Source organism: Chiloscyllium plagiosum, unplaced genomic scaffold (assembly GCF_037043375.1).
Source record: "Chiloscyllium plagiosum isolate Xiang-an unplaced genomic scaffold, Cpla_swu_hap1 HiC_scaffold_6, whole genome shotgun sequence".
Lineage (NCBI taxonomy): Eukaryota > Metazoa > Chordata > Chondrichthyes > Orectolobiformes > Hemiscylliidae > Chiloscyllium > Chiloscyllium plagiosum.
This window is the reverse complement of record NW_028270144.1, coordinates 99,224,656-99,250,987: the sequence shown is the minus strand read 5'-3', so window position 1 is coordinate 99,250,987 and position 26,332 is coordinate 99,224,656. Positions and strand designations below refer to the sequence as shown.

General features: G+C 39.4%; 1 protein-coding gene across 6 annotated transcripts in view; it reads left to right on the top strand.

Moving 5' to 3' along the window:
* Positions 1–26,332, top strand: part of dclk1a (doublecortin-like kinase 1a) — a 349,384-nt gene that overhangs the window by 228,825 nt on the left and 94,227 nt on the right. For all 6 annotated transcript variants that reach the window (XM_043692071.2, XM_043692070.2, XM_043692073.2 and 3 more), the window contains exon 6: positions 24,662–24,756. In XM_043692071.2, the coding sequence (XP_043548006.1) occupies positions 24,662–24,756 (95 nt within the window). The remainder of the gene's footprint in view (positions 1–24,661; positions 24,757–26,332) is intronic.

The window sequence follows — 26,332 nt, the reverse complement described above, 5'->3', positions numbered from 1 at the left end:
TCAAGAGAACGTTGGCTGGGAGTAGTCTATGGGCCCCAGAAGAGATCCCTGACTATTAGACAAAATATAAATTAGGAAATAGTGGAAACGTGGGTGACTTTAATCTGCATTTTAGCTGGACAAATCAGATGGGCAAGAGTAACATGAAAGAAGAATTTGTCCAGAGCATCAGCAATTATTTCTTGTGCAATGTACTCACTAGCAAGCTATTTTGCAGCTAGTGTTGTGTAATAAGGTAGGATTACTCAAAAAAATCATAGATAAAGATCCACTGGAGGTGGTGATCACAATAAGGTAGAATTTCAGATTCACTTTGTGGGAGAGATACTCTGGCATCAAACTAATGTTGAGAGTGTGATATTGGAAAAGCTCAGCAGGCCAGGCAGCATCCGAGAAGCAGGAGAATTGCCGCTTACAGGGAATGTTGCACTTTCCCATGACTTTTTCCCTAACTATTCTTTACTTCTGCCCAAACCGATTCCTTATCACTATGTAATGCACCACCTACTCACCACTGCACTTATACTTCCTTTATAAACAACAACACCTTCCTGATGAAGGGCTTATGCCCGAAACATTGATTCTCCTGCTCCTCAGATGCTCCCTGAACTGCTGTGCTTTTCCAGCACCACACTCTCAGCTCTGATCTCCAGCATCTGCAGTCCTCACTTTCGCCCTCAAACAAATGTCTCAACTTAAATAAGGACAATTATAGAGGCATGAAGTAAGAGCTGTCTGAAGCAGTTTGGGAAATTGACCAAAGGCAAGATCTGTAGATGAGGAGTAGCAGATATTTAATAAGCCTCAGGAAATATGTTTCCTAGTCAAAACATAGACTCGATGACTCCCGTGGTTAACAAAATTGGTCGAGATTAGTATCCTATAAAAGCTGCAAAAACAAGTGGTAAACCAGAGGATTAAGAATTTTTTAGGGAACAGCAGTGGAAGACTAAAAAGCTAATAAAAATGAAGAAAATTTATTTGTGAAAGTTAATTGGCTAGAAATATAAAAACAAACAGCAAGAACTTCTGGGGGTTATATAAAAATGAAGAAAGTAGCTAGGGTGAGTGTGGGATCTCTGGAGGATGTGACTGGGGTATTGGTAATAGGGAACAAGCAAATGGCAAATAATTTAAACCAATATTTGTACCTCGAGGGTGTCATGGTGTAACAGTGACAGAAGGTTGGCATGCAGATGCAGCAGGTGGTGAGGAAAGCTAATGGCAGGTTGGCCTTCATAATGAGAGGATTTGATTATCAGAATAAGGATGTTTTGCTGTAGTTATTCAGGGCCTTGGTGAAGCCACACCCTACATAAAAGCCTAGTATGGCAGCTGCTCTGCCCAGTGCCATAAGAAACTAAAGAAAGCTGTGTGCACAGCCCAGACCATCACGAAAGCCAATTTTCCATCCATGGACTCCATTTACAATACTTGTTGCCATGGAAAGGCTGACAACATCATTAAAGACCCCTCGCACCCCAGTAATGCTTTCCTACAACCTATTCCATCAGGCAGAAGATACAGAAACCTGAACACATTTCACCTGTGGCCAAAAAGGAGACAAAAATGTCTTTCAATGCTCCAGCAATTTGTTCCCTTGCCTCGCTCAATATTATGGGATAGATCCCATCAGGACCTGGGGACTAATTTACCTTAATACTTTTTAAGATGCTCAACACTTCTTCATTTTTAATACCAACTTGGCATAGAAATTCAACACTTCCTTCCCTGAGATCATCCTCCACCAATTCATTCCTTCTCTTAGGTGAATACTGGTACCAAGTATTCATTTAGGACCTCACCTACCTCTTCTGGCTCCATGTGTAGATTCTCTCCTTTGTCCTTGAGTGGGACAACCCTTTCCCTGGCTACGCTCTTGCTTTTTATATGTGTATAAAAACCTTGGGATTCTCCTTAATCCTGTTTGCTAATGATTTTCATGATTCGTTTTAGGCCTTCTAATTCATTGCTTAACTTCTTACCCACTTTCCTTATATACTTCAAGGGCTTCAACAATCTCCATCCTCTTAGAGTTTACATTTTGGCCAAGGTCATGACATTCCTGGTCATCCAAGTTCACATAGCCTGCCATACTTATCTGTTATTCTCTAAGCAATAAGTTGCTCCTAAGATCTGATAAACTGTTGTTTGAAATACTCCCACATGTCCAATGTGGATTTTGCCTCAAACAGTCACCTCCAATCAACAATCTCTAGTCCCTGCCTAATTTTGTTGTAGTTTAGCTTCCCCCCAATTTAAGATCTTCCCTCAAGGACTGCATGTTTTCCCTATCCATGAGTATCTTAAAACTCACAGTATGATGGTCACTACTCACGAAATGCTCCCTCTCTGAAACTTCACTCATCTGGCCAGGCTCATTACTGAAACCCAGGTCCAATATAATTCCTTCCCTGGTTGGACTGATTTGGACTGACAACATCTGCCCCATCCAAGCCCCTAGCATGAAGTGTGTCTCAGTCAATATAGGGCAGGTTAAAAATCACTCAACCCTGTTGTTTTTATTCATTGACCACTGAAGACTACTGCTATACGTCTACAAACAGAAACTTGGAGTGAGACATTAACAAATATCTGGGAACAGAATCTGTTTGGGGAACCTTAAAGTGAAAGTAAATTTTTAAATGGCACGATGTAAAAAAATTGCTGCAGTCACTTTTAAAAACTGAAGTCATTTTCTAAAGACCGAAGAGTTTTGCAAGATAGCTTCTCGAGTATTTGATTTTCTAAACAGTGCATATTTAATGTTAGTAAGTGATAACACTACTCATGGTGACCTATTCCCAAGTCCTAGAAGAGAAGTGTGAAAGCACATAATGTACATAATGCCCATGTCACATTTTACAGCTTCAAGTGTAAGTGCAGAGAAACTGTCTGACGCAGTACACTTAACTGGTATAATAGTGCAGTAAAGAAGGGTAGGAGTCTGTGCTGGTTATGTACGTCAATGTTGCTGTGGAAACCAACAGTACTGTCTAAAGTCATGGGAGGAAAGAGTTTTATGTAATAATGAGGAATCAACAAATGATTTTGAATCAATAAACGTTTTATAGGCTTCCTGTTTCATTTTTGCTTCTTCCATCCGAATATAAACACAATCATACTCTCACTGTTACAATAACCAATTGATTCGAAAGATCAATGAAGATAGAAATTATTTTTCCAACCTCTGTCTGTTACAATGTGAAATTCACTTTACAGTTTAAACATGTCTGCAATCAACAAAAAGCCCTTCTGTGTGGATGGCAACTTCTGGTGTTTAACATTTTATTGTTCATGGTCACTTTGCTAACAAGATTATAGAAAAGCCCATCATAATGACATCTCATTATTGTAATATCTACAAATACATATTCAGAAGCATATTTTATTTATTATATAGAACACATAATCCATGGACTTACATCTTTGACTTGAGTAATTTTACCTTTTTGTCAAGGAAAAAATCTTAAGTAACTCCATGGGAAGTCACACATGCAGAAACCTTACTGTTAGTGTCCAATATCACAAAGTTGACAGATTCTTGGAATTGGAATTTGTTGACTTTATCTTCCTCAAAACTTGATGTATCGAATTGTGACACAGCAAGGCTGAACTGCTTGTTCCTGGAACTTTCTATATTCATCACACTCAAAGGAAATTGTAGGCTGACATTTGCAGTGATATTGATGTGTGTGCAGCCAGTACTAATGCAGTAGCGCACATCTATGTAATGGTTTTAACATAGGAAATGCCACGTTTCACAGAGACATAATCAGACAAACTGGATATTGAAACAAAAACAACAATATTAGAGAGAGTGGACAAAATCTTGTTTGAAAGGCAGTTTCTAAAGAACGCCTTAAAGTGGAGAAGTTTAAAAATGGAATTCTAGAACAAGGGGCCTAGATGCCTGTGAACAGTTGGGTGACGGAAGAAAGAATGCAATAAAAGAGCAGAGCCAGGTAATAGATAAACTCGGTATGGAGTTTGTCGTTATATGTCTGTAGGGGTAACAAGCTGATGCAGTAAAGCCATGAAAGTATTTGAACACAAGAAGAAAACTTTTAAGTTTTAAGTTGTTGAAAATCTGGAGCCAATCCACATCAGGTGGTGGATGGGCAGAATAAAATCTGAGTAGCAGAGTTTTAGATGAGTTGAGGTTCATGATCTGTGATTGTGAAACATACTCTGAAGAGCATCAAAATACTCAAGTCTGGAGGCTTCACAGACATAGATGAGTTTCAGTCAGAGATGGTCTGACAAAGCAGCAGAAATGAACAATAATATTGGGAGGATGTATGTGGTCTTTGTGATGGAGAAGATATAGAGTGATTGGTTCAGTTCTGGTTCAAATATTGCAAACTATCTGGTTGAATCAGAAACAATGGTGACAGAAAAGCATGAAATTGGTGGCAGTTGGATAGAGTTTGTACTGGAGACTGAAGATAATGACTTCAATTTTCCCTGTGTTCTCCAGTACAGTGTTCTCCAGTTTGGTCCTTTCATAAATAAAAAGATGAAAAATGCACACAGTAAGCCAGGCCTGTATTCAGCAAAGTCCTATGCAAGCACAGCAAGCCTTATATCTCTTTGTAGTTCAATCCCCTTGCAATAAAGAGCATTGTGCCATATGGCTTTTTACTTACTTGTTCTACCCATGCTAACTTTCTGTGTTCTTTGTACATGTGCACCTAAGTCTCTCTGAAAACGGTATTTGACAATTTCTTACAACCAAAATGAATAACCTCAATCTTGACCACATTATTCAATCTCTGCTACCTTGTTGCCCATTCACTTAACCTGCTGATATCTCTCCACAGCTTTTTTGTATCCTCTTCACAGCTTGCTTTGTACTTCTAGAAACTTTCAATGCGTTAGTCTCCATCTCTCCATCTAAGTCTTTTAATATAGATTGTAACGTAAACAGCTGAGACCTCAGCACTGACCTTGCAGCACTCCACTAGAGACAGCCTGCCAACTTGAAAATGACTCATTTATCCCTACTTTTTGCTTTAGTAAATAAAGTTATTTTTAACAAACTTTAAAAAAAATTGCTGCCTGCAAATTTCTGGGGTCACTGAAGCAAACCCACAATGGAGAATGCTGTTTAGGTGAGACCAGCAGGCTGAAAAGACTATGATCACTGAAACTGAAGAGCTGAAGCCATGGACAAGTATGTGTCTGCTGAAAACAAAGAATGCTGGAAATCACAGTGGGTCAGGTGACACCCATGGAGAGATAGCAAGCTAACATTTTGGGTCTAGATGACTTCATCAGAACTCAAGAGTCTTCTTCTGTTTGCACTCATTCTGAAACAATGCTTTCAGTGCTTGACAGGTGATTCTCACCTTCATGGAAACCTCTTCACCTGTCTTTTAATTTTTTCACATTTTTTTAATTAGATTCTCCACAGTGTGGAAACAGGCCTTTCAGCCTAACTAGTCCACACCGACCCTCCGAAGAGTAACCTTCCCAGACCCATTTCCCCCCCTGACTAATGCACCTAACACTATGGGCAATTTAGCAAAACCAATTCACCTAACCTGTGGGAGGAAACCGGAACACCTGGAGGAAACCCACACAGACATGGGGAGAATATGCAAACTCCACACAGACAGTTGCCCGAGGTGGGAATTGAATCCGGGTCCCTGGCACTGTGAGGCAGCAGTGCTAACCACTGAGCCACTGTGCTGCCTCTTTTAGCTGCACTTTGCTGCTGCCACCCTTCACAATGACATGGGAGAGCCTCCTGTACCTCTACTCTACCCCTCAGATCAAAAGAAAGAGAAGCAGCAACTCCACTAGCATCAATTGGTTTCTCCACAAGGCAGAGAGGTTCCAAAGAGGTGAGCCTCACTACAAGGTCTAGAAGGAAAGCATCAGCTTTCTTAACGTGTGAGGTTCAGCACCTCAGGAAAACTCAAATGATCACAGCGGATTGCTGTAAACATCTGCAACTTCCTGTAACAAAACCTCCTTCAAATGTGGCATGCATTTCCAGTGGCTGTCAAGGGTACTATCACTATCACTAGATGGCTAGCACCCACCCAATACCCAGTGGTGGTGTATTCTCCTGCAGGGAGAGAAAGCAAAGCATTAATAGCATTTGAAAAAAAAACTTGCCTGAAGAAGAGAGACATAACATTTGTGGAGGGTGAGAGTGAGACTTAGACATGGGAGAGCTTTAAGATGAGGCTAAGTCTGAGTGCTGGCTGCTTATATGCAAGTGTGAGATGTCAGCAGGGCAAGGAATGAATGTGGCTACAAGATATATTGCTCTAAGGAGTGATGTGCTGGAGAATACCAAGGGAAATCAGAGTATGGGGCTTGGCACCTGAATGCCATGTACCTTTCCTGCTCTCCTGAGGTCCTAGATACTCTTGGTCCATTGTCTCCAGTTTGGAGGGATGACACTTTTGTTCATGACCTTGAACACTTGAATCCAGCCCTGTTTATATGCAATAGTTGCCTATCTTTCCTGTTCTTGAGAGAGCTCACCCCACTGCTAATAGTTTTGGAGGAGTATTCAACCACGGGACTACTTCTGTGTTCTTGCTGCCACTCAGTACTCTTAATTTCACTTAACTCTTCAGCACATGATTTCTGCTTTAATGACACCACTAACTAACTGTGTACTATTAAAATAAACTGTTTTGTGAGTACCATAAATAATAGTAGTCAGTTGTTTACCTTGTAGCATTTATGTTTCTGAGCCATTTGGTTTTCTGCTTAAATTCCATTCAGGATTTGGACACATAGTTTATAATGGGCTAGTACATGTGTTGTCCTCTGAAAGAAGTATTAATTTAATATCTCAGGTGATAGCTTCAACTCTTTGTATTTATACTATGCAAGTTAAGCCTACAAACATTTTTTTCAGTGGGTGTTGCTGGCTAAGCGATAATTTTTATTGTCTATGCCTAAATGCCTAGAGGGTAGTTAAGATTCCCTCACATTTAGCTGTGGATCTGAAGTCACATGTAGGCAAGACCAGATAAGGATTACAGTTTCATTCCAGAAAGGATAGGCATTTTTGAAAATGGTTTCAGGATCATCATTCCACCATCTCCTCTGATGGAATTTGAACCCAGAATATTGTCTGGGTCTGTGGGTTAATAATATAGGGATTATATCGCAAGGCCATCATCCTCCCCATAACATAATAAAATAGTAGTTGGAAGTTCAATAAATTGATTTCTCACCTGGCGCCGCACTATAGAAACATCAATGTATTTATGCCTTTCACATCATCAATGTTTTGAAGCACTTTACAGACAATAATTGTCTTTGAATTGTAGTCAGTGTTCATATGTAGTCAATTGTGATAAACAATTTGTGCACAGCAAGTTGCCACAAAATTAGCTAGATACATAGAAATCAGAAGCAGGAGTAGGCCTCTTGAGCCTGCTCTCCCATTCTGTAAGATAATGGCTGATCTGATTGAAACATCAAAACCACATTTCCATCTACCTCTGGTAACTTTTCAACATTCTAAAAAACATTACTGAAAATCTGTCACTCTCTTATATGTATTCAAAGCCTTATATGTATTCTACTTCCACCACCTTTGCAAAAAGAGAATTCCAAACAGTCACAACATTGTAAGAGAAAAAAAAAAGCTAACTTCCTTTTTAGATGGGTGATCCTTGATTTTTAATCAGGGATTAGTTCTATATTCTCTCATTAAAAACAACATTATCTCAATGCCTATCATGCCATCTCCCCTCACAATTCTATGCTTTAATAAAGTTGCCTCTCATTCTTCTAAACTGCAGTGCATTCAAGCATAGCTTGTGCTTCCATTCCCTCCTAACACAATCTGTTCATTCCCTCCCAAGACAATCTGTCCATTCCCTCCTAAGACAGTCTGTCCATTCCCTCCTATGACAATCTGTCCATTCCAAGCACTAATGTGTTGCTGGAAATCAATATTTCGGGCTGGAGCCCTTCATCAGGAATGAGGCTTATTCCCGATGAAGGGCTCCGGTCCAAAACATCAATTTTCCTGCTCCTCGGATTCTGCCTGACCTGCTGTGCTTTTCCAGCAACACACTCTCAACTCTGAACTCCAGCATCTGCAGACCTCATTGTCTCCCATTTCAAGCACTAGTCTAGTAAACCCTCTCTAACCTGCCTGTAATGCATTTACCTCCTTCCTTAAGTAAGGAAACCCAAACTGCACATGGTACTTGAGGTGTGGATACATCATTGACTTGTACATTTATGTCTTACATATAATATCCTTACTTTTAATTCCTCTTGTAATAAAAGAGAGCATCCCATTAACCTGCTTGACATTTTGCAAAGTCCCTAGATCACTCAAAAGTCTCCATTATATCTGTACAAAGTTAACTGTAAACAGCATAAAAACAAGTCTATTGCCAATATGACATTCAGTGTTGGGTTTCTTTTGTTCCCCTGTCGTGTTTTGAATGTCCAAATTCATCTGTTTTATAATCATGTAGTCACCAATGTGTTTTTTATTTTAGAGATGAAGACAACTGACTATTTTGAAATAGGTCCTAATTGCTGTTGCTCATCAACATTTCAGTATTCTAATGTACATTTAAATCATGTAGTGATCTCAAATTTTTAATTTTTAAAGTAGAAAGGTGCATTGATATATGAAACTTAAATGTTCTGTTGAGCTTTAGTCAATGGAAATCGGAAGTCTTGATTTCCAAATTATCCTTCTGTTTTCTTCCACCCAACGTTTGTTCAAAATTTTATATTGATAAAAACCTAATTGAAAAAAATGTCAATTTGTTCTGTGCCAGCAGCAAACAATTATGTCTGACTCACTGGTGAAAACCCACCCACTGCTGGCTGGTCTATAGACTGTTGTGTATGTGCACAGAAAAACAATTACTGTTTGCTCAATTGTTAATATTTCATTGAACACAAAATGAAATAAAGAATAATTTTGAGAAAAAAGCTCAGGATTTTCATACAGTTTAACAATTAGTATTATTAAAGCTTTTAAATAATCCGGAACATATATAAGAGTTTTTGTTGTTGAATACAAAAGTTCAATTCAAGTAATAAAAGAAATAATTATTTACCTTTGCACCGAAATGCACAATATTTAGATGCATGATATCTAATATTAAATTCCTTGGTTTTCATTGGTGATTGCTACATTGATTATCTAAATTGTGGATCATTTTTCTTACAATCAAATATCAGTGGCATCTATTAGATTATGTAGGTAACCTGCTGCTGCTAATTTGTTTGTGCCATAACCTAGATAAATTGCAATATGGTCTTTAAAATGAGATATTTACTGTAATATTACGTCAACAGCTATCTTACTTGAAAGCCTCCGACAAGTAATTTTAAATAGGGTACTGGATGAATCATTCAGTACCTGACTGTAAGTTGAATCATGCATTCACATTCTAAATTATTCATTTTTTTTCCATATTGTCAAAGGGGCAGAGTTGTTTAATGTTCCTGGGTACTTGCAATAGATTTAATTGACATCTATGATGCAGCCTTAAGAAACCACCTGAACCACCCACTCCTGAATCATGGACGTCAGTCTTACGCAGCAAAGCATTTGCTTATGATAGCTGCTTCTTACTCAGCTGTCCTTACTAGCAGGTATTTTGTCTGTGAGTCTACATCTCAGCTATCTTTTTGCTTCATTTTGTTATTGTTCTTCTTGAAGCTACATACAATCTGTGTTTAGTATTTGTGAATTATCTGGAAGAAGTTTTGTGTGTTGAAAAAAATCCTCTCATAATGAAGTACGTAGAAGGTATGTATGACCATGACCATTTAGAAGTTATATAAAATCTTTCAAAGCATAGATAATTAGTTATCAAGCTGTGTAAATGTTATATTTCAGACTGTGTAGCAACTAAATGTTCCTTTATCTCATCGTACTTAGGGAAGCTGAAATAAACTAAGAAGTTATATCTGCAAAATTAGCTTCACTGAATGATATTTTCAATGTTCTTAACTTCTTCTTGGTATTCAGTATTTTATACTTGAGGAAGTTAAACCTCTTTATGTTCTTACAAAATGTTCTTTATTGAATATTGTCAATTTTTTTATTATGGGCTTACGGAGTGGGGAACAGAAATAAACTACAATGTTGTGTCAGCATAAAAATGTTGTATCTGAAAATGTCTTCCTACATTAAACCATTATGATTTCACAGTTTTGGCAAATGATTCAAATATTCTGCGACTTATGTGATGTATCTTGGAACTCCACTACTTACAATAGTTCAGATAAAATTTTTGCATTACCAACCAAAAGTGATGGGGCTGCTGTTACATTGTCCACACTCATTGCTGTGCAGTGGCAGAAGGCAAAATTCTGATGCATCAATTTATCCTGATTGAGACAAATTGATCGGACAGTCATTTCTTTTCAATAAGTGAAAACTAAAAGATAATTTACTGTAAAAAATGTTATAAAAAATTAGAGCATATGAAAGTTACGGCATATAGCATTAATGACCAAAATGTACCAAGGCTCTTCACAAAATTATAATCAGGGAATAATGATGAATGGGAGGCTAGCCAGAATAGCTTTAGAATAGTTGAGCCTGATAGGAGGCTTTGATGGGGAATTTGGTTGCAGATAAACTGGGTAATGTTACAAAAGTAGAAGTTAAATTTCTTTGTCACTTGGTGTTTTGAGCCTAGTTCAGATGCTGAGCATGCAAAAGTGAGGTGGAAAGGTACAACAGTGTAGTCATCAGTGTAAATGTGTGTCTGTATTCCAGGCCTTTGGATATCACTGAATGGAAAGATACACATAATGAGAAGTGTTCTAAAGTTGGATTCTTGGGACCTCCAGAGGTAATGGTGTCGGTGTGTAAAAGAAACCATTATTGGAGATGCTTTAGTTTACTGGACAACAGAGAAGAAATTCTAGAATATAATGATGTGGCGTATCCTACCAAAGACTGCAGAGGGATCAAGAAGATGGGCTGTGTACTATTGGACACAAATATATTTCACCTTCTTTGGCGCTATCTGAAACCTGTGGCAAGGATGGAATTCTGACTGTAACAATTCAGATGTTGAACTGCAGGTACAAATTTGGGAGGCAACAAAACGTTAAAGAGTATTGGTGAGGAGAGGAAGGTTAGAGGTGAGGCTGCAAGTTGCAAGGTGAGAGGAATGAAGGATTTTTTTTCAGGTTGGAGTGATAGTTGTTTTGAAACAAAAGGGTCAATATTTGAGGGAATGATTTGCAATATCAGTGGTATGCCGGTGGGGAATTTGGAGGTGGTTTGGTTTTGTGGGCAAGTGAGGATGTAGCAGTGGTACAGTGGTTAGCAATCGTGCCAGGGAGCCAGGTTCAATTCCAGTCTTGGGGAACTGTCTGAATGGAGTTTGTATGTTCTTTCCATTTCTGTGTGGTGCTCTGCTTTCCTCCCACAGTCCAAAAATATGGATTGGCTACGTTCAAGTGTTCAGAGATGTACAGGCTGGGTAGGCATGGAAAATATGAGATTATGCGGACAGGGTGGGATACTCTTCAGAGGATTGTTCAAGCCTTGATGTGTCAAATGGTCTCCATCTGCACTCTAGGAATTCTAATAGCAGCTGTGACAGTCTCAGTGTCCATGATAAAGATATCCATTATCTCCTTGAACTTGTGGATTAATTATATGTTTTAAATGCCACGCCAGTTTTCAAATTTTGTTTTTGTCTTTGGCTTTATTTGGGACTAAGGCATGAAAGACCATGATGAGAATGTGATATGTCAGTTTGACAGCTGTGAGAAGCATTATGATGAACTGGATATCAATGAAAAAGGATTGTGTACTATTGACGCACATTTTTCAGTTAGAAATTAAAACAGTTCAGTTATATTCATGTACAGGTCGAATTTTGAGATGGCTGTTTTAAGCTGAATTTAGGGGTCAACGTTTCCATGAGTTATTGCTTTCGAGGGGCTGAAATTCATGCTGTAGCTCAAAATACCACATTATTAGCAGAAATTTGAGCGCACAACTAATCCCGAGTAAAGAAGAATCCTCAATAGTTGCTGAATCCTCATCTTCTACTGGCCATCTTCCTGCTGGGTCTGAGTCAGGAACACAAACTTTGCTTAATATGCTATGTTCTCTGATTCAGTACATGGAGTTCCAATCTCTCTGTGACTGTCAGGTAGGCGGGTTCCTTGCTCACAGGTTGCAGCTCTGATTGGCTTGTGGCCTTCCCATCAAGCAAGCCGGAGTTCTGATTGGCAGGCAGTGACGTCATTGGAGACAGGTGTCCTGCACCCCTTGCATGGGACTGTGCTGATAGAAGGCAGTGAAGGATCGTATTCAAGCACCGAATAGGGGATGGGAGGAGGGTGGAGGAGGAGAGGAAGAGATGGGGATGGTAGCGACTTACTCAACAAACTATGCTCGAATTAAAGATATGAAACTTAATCTGCACACCCACACTATTATTCTAAAGATAGCACTAATTGTAAATTAACTTAGAATAACTACACCAGCACTGATTAATACAAAATTGGATTTTAGAAGAGGAATGATGTATCCTGTAAAATCCTCTACATGAGTGGATTTAATGTTATTCCTCAAATTGTTTTGGAACTAAACAAAGCAGTATAATGAAATGTCAAAGAATTAAAGATATGCCAGTATGTAGAGAATATATCTCACTTTCATTCAGATGTAATGGCACAATTAAAATTATTAACTTTTTAACGATATTAACCTTTAGATGTATAGTGAACAAAGTGCAATAAGTACCGATAGACTTAGTTTCAGTCTGAATGAATGAATGAATCAAAACGTGCTGTAGTAAAACAAGTGTGTTAAGTAGAGTTATGAATGAATGAATGAATAGAGATGTGATATGCTGATAGTAAAAATAAAGAGCAATGAGTTAACGGTATGAATGAATGAATGTAATTTTGTTTAAGTGGATTAATGGGAACGTTGACTTATTTTCTTCATTAAGCAGATATCTTCTGAAAAATCTGTGAAATTTCTGCAAAATAAGTTAATGGGAACATGCAGTTTCCTTTGTAAGAGGTTTATAACGTGATATAGCAGGATCGACTTATATATGAGATATATTGGAAACACAAGATTTTTGGCCAAAAATAAGGGGTGTACTTATACATAAGATCGACCGATACATGAGTATATATGGTAGATGGTGAATTTTGCATTAACATCTTGCACAGTGCTGCTGGGTGGTATAACAATGAAGTAAAACCAAAAGATGAAGTGCCCACATTTACTCTGGTCTCACAGCAACTTCTTCCACACATTTCAATAGTTCCATGCTGAAAATGTCTTGAGGAAAAGAAACATAAAAGGTGCAATGCAACAATATTGTTATTACTTGTTTAACTTTTCTAGATTAGAATTAATCACATTACCTTCTTTTTACTAATTTATTATTACTTAATATCTTTCTTTTATGTCTGTTCAGAATGCAGTCAAATCCTTCATTACACAATGAAACAAATCTCAAGTGCTAGTTAGTCGAACATGTTAGTGAATTGATTAAAATTCTTGTTGGAATGGAACTATTATTCATATTATCAGTTTACATTTACATTCTGAGATAATATTTCTTTATTGAGTCTGCATTCAAAATGCCACTATGTTCTATAAACTTCAGGATCTAATATACAAAGTTCCCTCTGTAAACAATATGTATTAAAACTAGAAACATGTTTACATCTTTCATCATTTTAATGGCATAAAAGATGGCACATAAAGAAGATTTTCCACTTTAGAGTTATAAGTGCCGATTCTCAGCATAACAGCAGTTTCTCTTTACCATGGCTGTATATATAAGAATTTATTTTATTTTTTCCTAAAGGAAAGTGTCAATATAGAATTCTTCTTTAATATGTTTTAGTATGTTTTGGATTAATCAAGAGTAGAAACCAATGTTGAGATTGTGCTGATTGAATTATTTTAATGAAAATTACTCTTGTGCATGTTCCCAGTTTCAACAAATTCACATTCAGTAATTCTTAACTAGCAAACTTTACTTTGTCATTCATGCGCATCAGGAAGGTTCCAGTTTCATTGACAGGACTGCTGAATTTAATCTGAGCTACAGCAGGAGTGGGGACACAGAACAAAAGTAAAATACCAAGGAGCCTGGCAGTCTGAAATAAAAGGGGGAAATATCAGCAAGACTAAATAGTTCAGGCAATATCTCTGGAGAGAAACAGAGTCAATGCTACAGGTCAATGTTCATTAAAACTGGAAAAGTTAGAGATGTAACAGGTTTTCTTTGTGAATGCAAGGGCAGGAAAGGGAGAGGCAGAAGGAACAGAAGGGACACCTGGTTTTATGAATGCAGTTAATTATATCTTCCATTACCAACCAATTGAGTCCATGTTTGTTTTGGTTAATTATATTGGTAAATAAGAGTAATTGGTTTGTACGTGTAATTTCAATATTGAAGCTCAGCTGACAGCTTGGGTAGCATTTGGTGTTTGACAGTGTTTGCATGATTTGAATCTGACATTTGTCTGTTTCATATAGCATGACTGCAATTTCTTTTTTGTTATTGGGAGAAAACCTACAATTTTGTAACAACTCTCAATGATATTTACATAGAGAAAATTGGTGTGAATGGAAATGCAATAATGGTTCTATTGTCCAAAAGTTAAAAGAGGCAAGCAACAAAATGATTGACGAGTTAACTTGATTGATTTATTGTTGTCACATGAACCGAGATACAGTGAGAAGTGTTGATTTGTATGGTATACAGGCAGATCATACCATATAAGGTACATCAGGGCAGCAGAATAGAATGCAGAATACAGTGTTCCAATGGCAGAGAAGGTGCAGAGAAAGGGATCAGAATTAACATTTGATAGGTCTGTTCAAAATTCTGATAACAGTTGGAAAGAAGCTGTTCTTGAATCTATTCATACATGCATTCAAACTTTTGTATGTTCTGCCTGGTGGAAGAGAGTAAAACCGGGATGGGACAGGTCTTTGATTACATTGGCTGCTTTTCCGAGGCAGTGGGAAGTATAGTTGGAGTTAAAAGATGGAAGGCTGGTTTGTGTGATGGACTGGACTACTCTCTGTAGTTTCTTCTTAATTTGTTTATGGAGATGTTGATTGAGAAGTGATTTAGATTTTAGATTCCAAACAGTGTGAAACAGGCCCTTCGGCCCAACAAGTCCACACCGACACTCACGAAGAGCAACCAACCCAAACCCATTCCTCTACATTTACTCCTGACTAATCTACCTAACTCTATAGGCAATTTAGAATGGCCAGTTCACCTAACCTGCACAACTTTGGACTGTGGGAGGAAACACACACAGACATGGAGAGAATGTGCAAACTCCACACAGACAGTTGCCCGAGGCGGGAATTGAACCTGGGTCCCTGGTGCTGTGAGGCAGCAGTGGTAACCACTGAGCCACCGACTTGGGAACTTGCTGTATTCTTTATTTTACTAAGATCTTTTACCTAAATAGGATGTTACCTTTTACAATGCAACACTTTTCTATGCTACTTCTAGGTTACCCTTTTCCTTCCTTTCACATGCTACCTTTCACAACAATATTAACAATAATAGGGTTAGCTTTCACAGATGGAATGATGGCATCGAGCTCTGGTTCTCCATCAATCCTCTTTCTTTCAACAAGATTGGTGTTGTGAAACTGTTCATCCAAATCAGTTACTGATCAAATGCAATTTCCTTTCATGCAATACTGGGGATGCTAAAGACATAAAATCTATTCTATTGCCACTATCTGCTCACCCTCTCAGATTGAACCAAGTCATTTGCAATATTAATAACCTTTTTGACCTTGACGAGCGGTGTACCATCAAGTGTGTATATAAGGTGCACCGCTGCAAATATTTATCATCCTTCTGTTGTGAATGGAATAGTTATGATATTTTAGGTACTTGTAAAATAAAAAACGACTTTATTTTAAATGGATACTAAGGACCTTAAACGAAACAGCTTTCAAATGTCAACTGATTTCTCTTGTGGATTCAAGTGTAATCAGCCAGTTTGAGGAGCCAAACTGTCCTTAGCACAAATGATACTTGTAGTTCAGTTCACCTCAGACTGCATAATTGAATCTTCTAAAGGTATGAGAATTCACAGCGTCACTGTTGCCAGCAGGAACAATCTCTTCAAAGATTGTAACAACCAATTTTCTGGACTTGTCTGAAGCAATCCCTTTTTGAAAACTGACATAACACACATTTTGAACATTTAAACCATGTAAAAGGTAGGCCTGTGAAGTGCTTGGTGAAAAAACTTCAGGAGAACCTGGGAAGTCAGTTCAAGGCCATAGCTTTCAGCTGAACTAACTATAAACACTATGTGACAGTGGAATTTTTCACAAAGAAAGCTATCCAAAAACTATCCTTATTCTGCTGAAAAGGAGTCCAGGCAGTTTTGAAGTATAGTGCCAGTGGAATCAATAAGGAAAAGAGGCCTTCACTCTCTCCCTGAAAGTGCTGTACCTACTCTATTCAACTACAAAGGCCAACTCCAACTGTTCAACTACAGAAGTTATTGGAGCTGAACACAGCTTTTCAACTCTTCACTACTTCAACTGCAAGCTACAGGCTGGCAACAAGGATTGAATTGAATTGAATTTCATAAGTAATTTTCATCCTTACTTACATTTAATATTTGAATGTGTTCAGTTGATAACTCAATTATATTTACTTAAGTAATTTACGGTAGCCTTTTTCCTAAAAAATAGCTTTTGATATGTTTGAAACAAAAGGTTTCTGGTTATTTTGAATTTGAACCATAAGTTGAAGGGGCTATGCACATTCTCACACTAGTGCACACACACACACTCAGCAGAGGCCTATACTGTCTCTCTCTCTCATACACACACGCACACCTCAGCTACCATTTTTATGCATACGTTTGCCACTTCTAGACATAAATACTGTAATGCTTTATTTACCAACTTCCCACCTGCCTTTTCTCATAACCTCCATGTTTAAACTCTGTTTTTGACATCTTTCTTGTATTTGCCTGCTATCTTGTCAGCATTTTCCCTGTTATGCACAACAAGGAATTATCTCAATAGTTTTTCACAGTATTATTCATCTCCTTTCTTGAAGGTAATAATAATTGTTGCTTTACCAAAGTCAGGTTATGTTAAGCAGGGAGTTCCTTTTCCTTCCATATCTTCACTTTGAGTATATGGAATCCAGGTGTGAGCTAAGGCCCACTACCAGATTCTACTTCAGCTGGAATACCATGGGGGCTGCAGACTTTGTTGTTTTTCATTCACTGAGTTCCTTGTTGCAACTCTCCCACTGACAAGGACCCACCAAGAGATTCTACAGTAGACCACTGAGGGATTATCTAGAGAGAATCAACTGCACTATTTCAGATTCACAATTGATGATTCATTTAAATTTTTCTTTCCAGCATTTATCAATAGCATTATTGGCCTTAAGAGAGGCGCCATCCTATGTGTGTGAGGGAATTTTGTTCCTTTTACATTGATATATAGATAGCCGTTGGATCTTCAGCAAAGCTTTGCATGTTCTGATGGTCAGCATTCTGTTAATTTCCTGAGCATCCTCTTCCTACCACTTGTCTTTTAACTTTTGGATTTTTCTTTGGATGTCAGTCTTAAGTGATTGGAATGCTGACTTCTTAATTTGCAACCCTGGCTAATTCTATCAGGCAATGAAGGCTTCTTGTGTTTGTTCCAGGAGCTCACCTATGTCTTTCTTATTTTCATCAAACTAGTAATGGTGAGAACATTGTTCAAACACAATGCTCTGGACCTGCATGTCCGGTACTACAGACTTTATTCAAGGTCTGAAGTCAGCTCTACAAACATTCATTGCAAAATCAATCAAGATTGGCTGGGTACTCCCCTGCCAGGTGTCTTCTTCTCAACTCTTAAATAACCAACAATCCAGGGAAGATGTCACAAAGACATTCTAAACCTCTCCTTGTAGCATGGCATCATTGATATTAATGACTGGAAGAGCTTACAAAAAGCCATTCAAACTGGTGACAACTTGTCCATCAAATTTTGTCATGTTTTCATCGAAATGCCTTGATGATAAGGCAGAGTAGCAGCAGGGAAGGAAAGAAACGAAAGCAAATCTTGCACTCCAGGACCCACTACTTCATGGAACACCCTGCCTCATTTACCTAAAGATCTGCAGGTTGAGAATTAGCCTGTTTGCTCACATGAAGACCCACAACAGGCACATGGGACCCTGAGTGGATGTCATATTCAATTGAGGGACAGTAGACTATACTTAAAGTCTTTGAGGAGAAAGTGAGGTCTGCAGATGCTGGAGATCAGAGCTGGAAATGTGTTGCTGGAAAAGCGCAGCAGGTCAGGCAGCATCCAGGGAACAGGAGAATCGACGTTTCGGGCATAAGCCCTTCTTCAGGGCTTAAAGTCTGCCATATACACCATTTGCATGAAATCCAAATAGTCCTTCACTCCTACTGCTGTTCCTTCTTTTTGCTCCCCTGTACCCAGCACTATTCTATTCAAAATCATTGTTTTGTCCATAAATCCCTCCACACTTGTGTTACACCCTACTTCTGATTTCCTTTACTTATTCTTTCTTGCACATGCTCCCTCTTAAGGCTTCTATATATCATTATAAACTTCGATTAGATGACAACTGGAGTATTGCCAATACAGGGACCCACACTTGAGGAAAGGTATGAGGGTCTAAGAGTGTGCAATGGAAATTTACTTGAATGATCCAGGGATAAAGAATATCAGCTACAAGATTAGGTTGAGGGAAATATTTGCTAGATGTCAAGTCACTTTGTAATAAGCCAAAGTCTTAGGTTAATGATGTGCAACTGATCAGCAACTGGTAGAATGTAAGTTCAGTTAATACACCTGCAATATGAAGCTACTCTCCATAATGATGACTGTGAACATGTCATCAAATGTCATAAAAACACATATGGTTCACTAACGTGCTTTAGGAAATGAAGTCTGTCAACCCTACTTAACCTAGCTGGTCTGTAACTCCAGACTCACAGCAGCACATAGTTTCCACTGAGATACCCTAGCAAGCTTCTCAGTTCAATGGCAGTTAGGCCACAGATACTGTCGTTATCAGCAGTGCATGCATCGTCTGAAAGAATAAAGTGAAGAAAAGTATGGTTGTTCTCCTTGGAACAAGGGAGATGGTGGGGAAATAAGGTAGAAAAAGAAGAGTTGTTCCCATTAGCTGATTGAGCAAGGACTAAGGACACAATTTTAAGGACTTGGGTGAAAGATACCGGGGGAAAAAGATGAGGATAAACATTTTTACAATGCATCAGGACGTAAGTTTGCTTGCTGAGCTGGTAGGTTTGTTCTCAGACGTTTCATCACCATGCTAGGTAACATCATCAGTGAACCTCCGTTGAAGCACTCGTGTTCTGTCCCGTTTTCTATTTATGTGTCTCTTACAGTGGTTGATAACATTTCTGATTCTTTTTCTCAGAGGTTGGTAAATGGGGTCCAAAATGATGTGTTTATTGATAGTTCCGGTTTGAATGCCAAGCCTCTTGGAATTTCGTGCATGTCTCTGTTCAGCCTGTCCCAGGATGGATGTGCTGTCCCAGTCAAAGGGGTATCCTTCTTCGTCTGTGTGTAAGTCAGTCAGGCAGCATCCAAGGAGCAGGAGAAGTGACGTTTTGGGCATAAGCACTTCTTCAGGAATGAGGAGGGTGTGCCAAGCAGGCTAAGATAAAAGGTAGGGAGGAGGGACTTGAGGGAAGGGCTTTGGGAATGCGATAGGTGGAAGGAAGTTAAGGTGAGGGTGAAAGGCCGGAGAGGGGGTGGGGGTGGAAAGGTCGGGAAGAAGATTGCAGGTCAAGAAGGCGGTGCTGAGTCCGAGGGTTGGGACTGAGGTAAGGTGGAGGGAGGGGAAATGAGGAAGCTGGAGAAATCTGCATTCATCACTTGTGGTTGGAAGGTTCCTAGGCAGAAGATGAGGTGCTCTTCCTCGAGGCGTCGTGTTGCCATGGTCTGGCGATGGAGGAGGTCAAGCACAGCTAGCTAGATTACACCTCCTCCCACCCTGCCCCCTGTAAAAACTCCATCCTATATTCCCAATTTCTTCGCCTCCGCTGCATCCACTCCCAGGAGGACCAATTCCAATACTGAACAACCCAGATGGCCTCCTTCTTCAAAGACCACAATTTCCCCTCAGACGTGGTTGACGATGCTCTCCATCGATTCTCCTCTACTTCCCGCTCCTCCGCCCTTGAATCCCGCCCCTCCAATCGCCACTAGAACAGAACCCCACTGGTCCTCACCTACCACCCCATCAACCTCCAGATACATCCTTCATCATTGTATCATCCTTCATCATTTCCGCCACCTCCAAACAGACCCCACCACTAGGGATATATTTCCCTCCCCTCCCCTATCAGCGTTCCGGAAAGACACTCCCTCCGTGACCCCCTCGTCAGGTCCACACCCCCCACCAACCCAACCCCCACTCCCGGCACCTTCCCCTGCAACCGCAAGAAATGCAAAACTTGCGCCCACACCTCCCCCCTCACTTCCCTCCAAGGCCCCAAGGGATCCTTCCATATCCATCACAAATTCACCTGCACCTCCACACACATCATTTACTGCATCCGCTGCACCCGATGTGGCCTCCTCTACATTGGGGAGACAGGCTGCCTACTTGCGGAACGTTTCAGAGAACACCTCTGGGACACCCGCACCAACCAACCCAACCACCCTGTGGCTGAACACTTTAACTCCCCCTCCCACTCCGCCAAGGACATGCAGGTCCTTGGCCTCCTCCATCGCCAGACCATGGCAACCCGATGCCTGGAGGAAGAGCACTTCATCTTCCGCCTAGGAACTCTCCAACCACAAGGGATGAATGCAGATTTCTCCAGCTTCCTCATTTCCCCTCCCCCACCTTATCTCAGTCCCAACCCTCGGACTCAGCACCGCCTTCTTGACCTGCAATCTTCTTACTGACCTTTCCGCCCCCACTCCCTCTCCGGCCTATCACCCTCACCTTAACCTCTTTCCACCTATCGCATTCCCAATGCCCCTCCCCCAAGTCCCTCCTTCCTACCTTTTATCTTAGCTTGCTTGGCACACCCTCCTCATTCCTGAAGAAGGGCTTATGCCCGAAACGTCGATTCTCCTGCTCCTTAGATGCTGCCTGACCTGCTGCGCTTTTGCAGCAACACAGTTTTCAGCTCTGATCTCCAGCATCTGCAGTCCTCACTTTCTCCTAGTGATACTAGTGGTCATGTCTTTTGGTGGCTAGTTGGTGCTCATGTAACCTTGTGACTGGTTTCCTGCCCTTCCGCCTGATGTAATGTTTGTTGCAGGGTATTTTGTATATGACATTCGTTTTGCTGGCTGTTGGTACATGGTCTTTTAGGCTCATCAGTAGCTGTTTCAGTATGTTGGTATGTTTATGGGCTACCACCACACTGAAACCCTGATGATATGTTGTGGCCCGTTTAACTAATGTCCTGATGCAGCTCCGTTTGTGGGTGTTGTGATGATTGCTCCAGTAGTTGAGTATCTTAGCCGTGTGAGTTGCTTTCCTGTAGATGCTGGTCTGCAGTTCTCCATTGACTGTTCATTTCACGGTAACATCTAGGAAGAGGGGTCTGTTGTTGTTCTCTTTCTCTTTGGTGAAATTTATGCCAATAAGGGTGTTGTTAATGATATTATAGATTTCTTCTAATTTGTTCTGTTTTGTGGTGTCATCCACATAGCAGACCCAAAGTTTGGGTTGGACTGTGGGGAGGGCTGTTCATTCTAATCTTCTTCTGCTAAGAATCCGGATATTGGTGATCCCATGGGTGTCTTGTTGATTTGTTTGTAGGTCTTGTTGTTGAAGGTGAAGTGGCTTGTGAGGCACAGGTCTACTAGCTTGAGGATACTGTCCTTGCTGATAGAGTTGGTGCTGTCTGGTGTTTGTGTCCTTGGTTTGTCAGTAGTGAGGTCAGTGTTTCTTTGGCCAGGCAGATGTTAATTGATGTGAATAAGACGTTGAAGGAGACCATGACTTCATCTTCTTCTATCTTGGTGTCTTTGATGATATTCAGAAATTCTTAGATGGAGCTGCATCAGGACATTATTTAAACAAGGCACAACACATTACAGCACCCAGGAACTATGAGCAGAAGAAAAATACCTATACAATGCATTCAAGAACAACGGGTACCCGATAAGCACAGTCCGCTGATCCTTAAACAACAAACCCAAACAAGAAGACACACCATGCCTAGAGACTCTAGCCACCCTATCTTACATCAGAGACATCTTGGAGATGATGACTACTCCGACCCCTTGGCATCATGGTAGTCCACAAACTTACCAACACACTGAAACATAGGAAACTAGCCAGAAGGATACACAAGCACCAACTAGCCACCAAAAGATATGACCAACTATCACTAGTATCCTTACACACAGACGAAGAAGGACGATGGAAGGGTCAGCACTTCCATCCTAGGATAGGCTGAACAGAGACATGCATGGGAATTCCTAGAGGCTTGGCATTCAAACCGGAACTCCACCATTAAACACATTGATTTGGACCCCATTTACTAACCTCTGAGAAAAAGAATCGGAAATGATATTACCCACCGTAATAGACCAAGACACACAAATAGAAAGTGGGACAGAACACGAGTGCTTCAACGGAGGCTCACTGATGATGTTACCTAGCATGGTGATGAAACGTCTGAGAACAAACCTACCGGCTCAGCAAGCAAACTTACAACCTGAACCTCAACCTTGGCTACAAATCTTTTCAAAAATTTGCAATGTATAGTAATGACCTGGAGCTCACTGCCAATGAGCATGGTGAATGTGGAGTTCATTGCAGATTTCAGAAGGAGATGGATGGTGACTTGAGGGAACTAACTTTACAGGGCTAGGGGCATAAAATAGGGGAATGTAACTGACTGGATTACATTACAATATGACATAATATTAACGGTCTTAATGTGGCCTGTCCCATGATCTTGGAAATCTCTTCGACAACAGCTGCCAATTATCATCAATGTATCTCTTTCCAGATTCTTATCCAACTCTCTTTTAATTGTTTTGGTGCAGTTAGTCCCATTGCCTCCCACAACAGTCAGTTCAATGCGTTGTGCAATGTGTCAGTCTTTTATCAGAGGGTTTTCTACTGTAATAGTTATTCATTGACAACATTTATCTTGATTATTTTTCCATTGTTAAACCTTTGAGGCAAAAAAATCATTTTTTTAGCAAAGAAAAGGGTGAAGTTAGTGGACTTCTGTGAACAAGAATTGGATGGAGGAATAGGCAAGACAGCCCCTTGAGCCATGTATTATGATCATGATAATTTTATCTCAGCCTCAACTCCACTTTTCATGCCTTCTCCCAATAACTGTTCAACCCATTATTAATTAAAAATCTATTTCCTCTTTTAAAATTTCTCAATATACAGGCATCCACTGTACACCCAGATAGTGAATTCCACAAGTGTACAACCCTTTGAGGAAAGTAATTCTCCTTTTTTAAATCGACTATCCTTATCCTAAAAACTTGACCTCTCATTCTTGAAGCATTGAGTTTAATTAGGTGCAATGTTCTTGTTAAAATAAGAGGGAAGGCAATGGCCTGGTAGTACTATCGCTAGATTATTAATCCAGAGACCCCGGTCATGTTCCGTGGACCTGGGTTTGAATCCAGCCATGGCAGATGGTGGAATTTGAATTCAATTAAAAAATAAATTTGGAGTTAAGAGTCTCATGAAAAGCCATTGCTGATTGTCAGTAACTGGTTCCTTCCTTTAGAGAAGGAAACTGTCGTCCTTACCTGGTCTGGCCTACATGTGACTCCAGACCCTCAGATTGATACTTAACTGTCCTCTGAGCAATAAAAATTGAACTAACCAGTGATGCCCACATCACAGAAATGAATAAGGAAAAAAGAACCTGGATGGCTATCTAATCAGGTGGAAGGGAAGTTTGCCCACACTAACTTTAAAAAAGAAATTCTGATAAAATTTGGAAATGACAAAGAACACAGAAGGCGCAGTGCATTGATTTTCTGTGCTGTAACAATATGGAAGGTATTGCTCACTGGGCCAAAATCCTGCCTAACAACATTGTGAGTGTATTTACACCAAATAAACCATAGTAGTTCAAAAAAACAGCTGACTAACAACTTCTCAAATGCAATTATGGATAAGTAATAAACACTGGCCTAGTCAGTGAAGCCCACATCCCCCGAATTAATAAAAAAAATCCTATAGACTTTAACCTCTGCAATAAATGAGTCAGTGAAATGGAAGGAAGGTGTCTCCCCAGGAAGAAAGCAGAAAATCAGAAAGGAAGCTTGGACGCAAGAAACTTTCATTCATCTTTTCATGCCTTCTCAAGTATCAACTCTGGAAAAATACAAGCCATCTGCACCCACTGAGCCAAAGAAAGTGGTTGTAGACTGAGGAATCTGAGTGTCAATGCAATAAATAGCAGCAAACAAAGGTACACAAAAAGCTTTTAAGATAATGCTAACTAAATTATTAATGCTTGCAGAATTTTGAGTCAACTCTTATTTAGAATGTCACAGAATCAGGAATGTCCACATTTCTCAATTGCCACTAACCCTTGGTCTAAGAATCATATTACTCAGTCCACAAAGCCTGTCCAAGTACACAACTTTTCAATAATTATGACCTTATACATATTTCTTATTTCAGTGAATGGAACGCCTGGTAGCCAACTTTCTACTCCACGTTCGACCAAGACACCAAGCCCATCACCAACCAGCCCAGGCAGCCTACGTAAACAGAAGGTGAGATGTTGTAATTACACACAGAAGGGCTTATCTGGTCAAAACAGTTAATCATCAAAAAGGTAACAATACTGGCGAAGAGCTAATTAAAAACAAGTGAACTGCTCTTGGTGAGAAAAACAGCCTTTCATACACTTGGGTATTAAAAGTACACTGATATTTGTGTCAAATGAAAAGCAAAATCCCTGTTATAGAGAAAGCACTTTTGTAGATGTATATCATAATGAAAATCTAAATCTGTCAACCATGAGTACAGCAATGCAAATTGTTGAAACGAAAAAGAAAGACACAACATCATATGGAGGCTAGTATTCAGTGTAATCATTTTAATTGCAACTTTATTGATTATTTATGTACTTTATAAAACAATTTTAATTGCAAACTTTATTGATTATTAATGCACTTGATAAAATTTAAATGCTTTTGGAATTGTAACCAGGATAATTAAACAAGTAGAAATATTTGGTATAAGCTTGATTTGACCTTCTTACCTAAAACAAAAATCATCCTTTTGATATATCTACCTTTTGTCATTGTTCTGGTATGTTGCATGGCAACAAGCTCAACTGCACATGTTCAAAAACATGAATGAATGCAAAACAATATTTATGCCTACCCAGGTGAGAGTTTATTGCAATAACTTCTGAAACGGATAGCATTTTTATTTTAATAGGGAAAAACTCATTTTAATTTTCTTAATTTTGTGGGTACAATTATTTATTAGCCTGTAATAAACCTTACTATATTTCCATCTATTTTAACTGATTTTAAGGAAGGTTCAGATGCTGCAAAGACCTATTCTGCCAATTTTGCCAGATGTGTTCATGAAACAAATAAAGTTCATATTGATGGCAGTTAAAGATGTAGAAGAGGTTTGACAATGCAGTTTGACAAGTTGTCCTTTGACAGATAAAAGTCTTCTCTTTACTAATCCTTACAAGTAGAAGAGATGGGACTTGTAGTCACTTAAAATAATGAAAATCCCTTGGAGCATGATCTGGTGCTGTTGAGTTTGGCTGGCAAACTGATGTTGAGTCTGCAGTCTGAGCTATTCAGTTGCCCAGCTCCATGGTTGACTAATGGCTCCCTCACCAGTTTTCTTCACTGACTTATATTTCACTGCAGTGAAATATTTCCTCGTACAATGTTCACTGTTTTTATTAAAGCAGTACAGTAAGTGTTAACAAAATGTGACATTTCATTTCACACAATACAGCTGGAAAAAAAATTAAAATGCCTCAGCAATAGATACAGCCCTTCATTTTACAATGTTTGTACCTCCGCCTCTCTACAGATGATTCAGATCCTGTGGGAGACACAATACAGAGAGACAATGGAGCAAAATGTCAGGTGCTTGTTATGTAAGAGTAGAACATTTAACCATCGTTGTGCTTCAACTTTTTCAATTTTTTCCCAAATTGTTATTGAAAATGAATTGAAGCTGGAAAAAGGGATGACATTTATGGTTCAACCTATCATTCATAGTTCTTTCAATAAGGCAATGACTACATGATCTAGAAGTAGTTAATATCAATACAAGTGACCATTAAGTTGGTGAATTGTTGAAAATACTGTT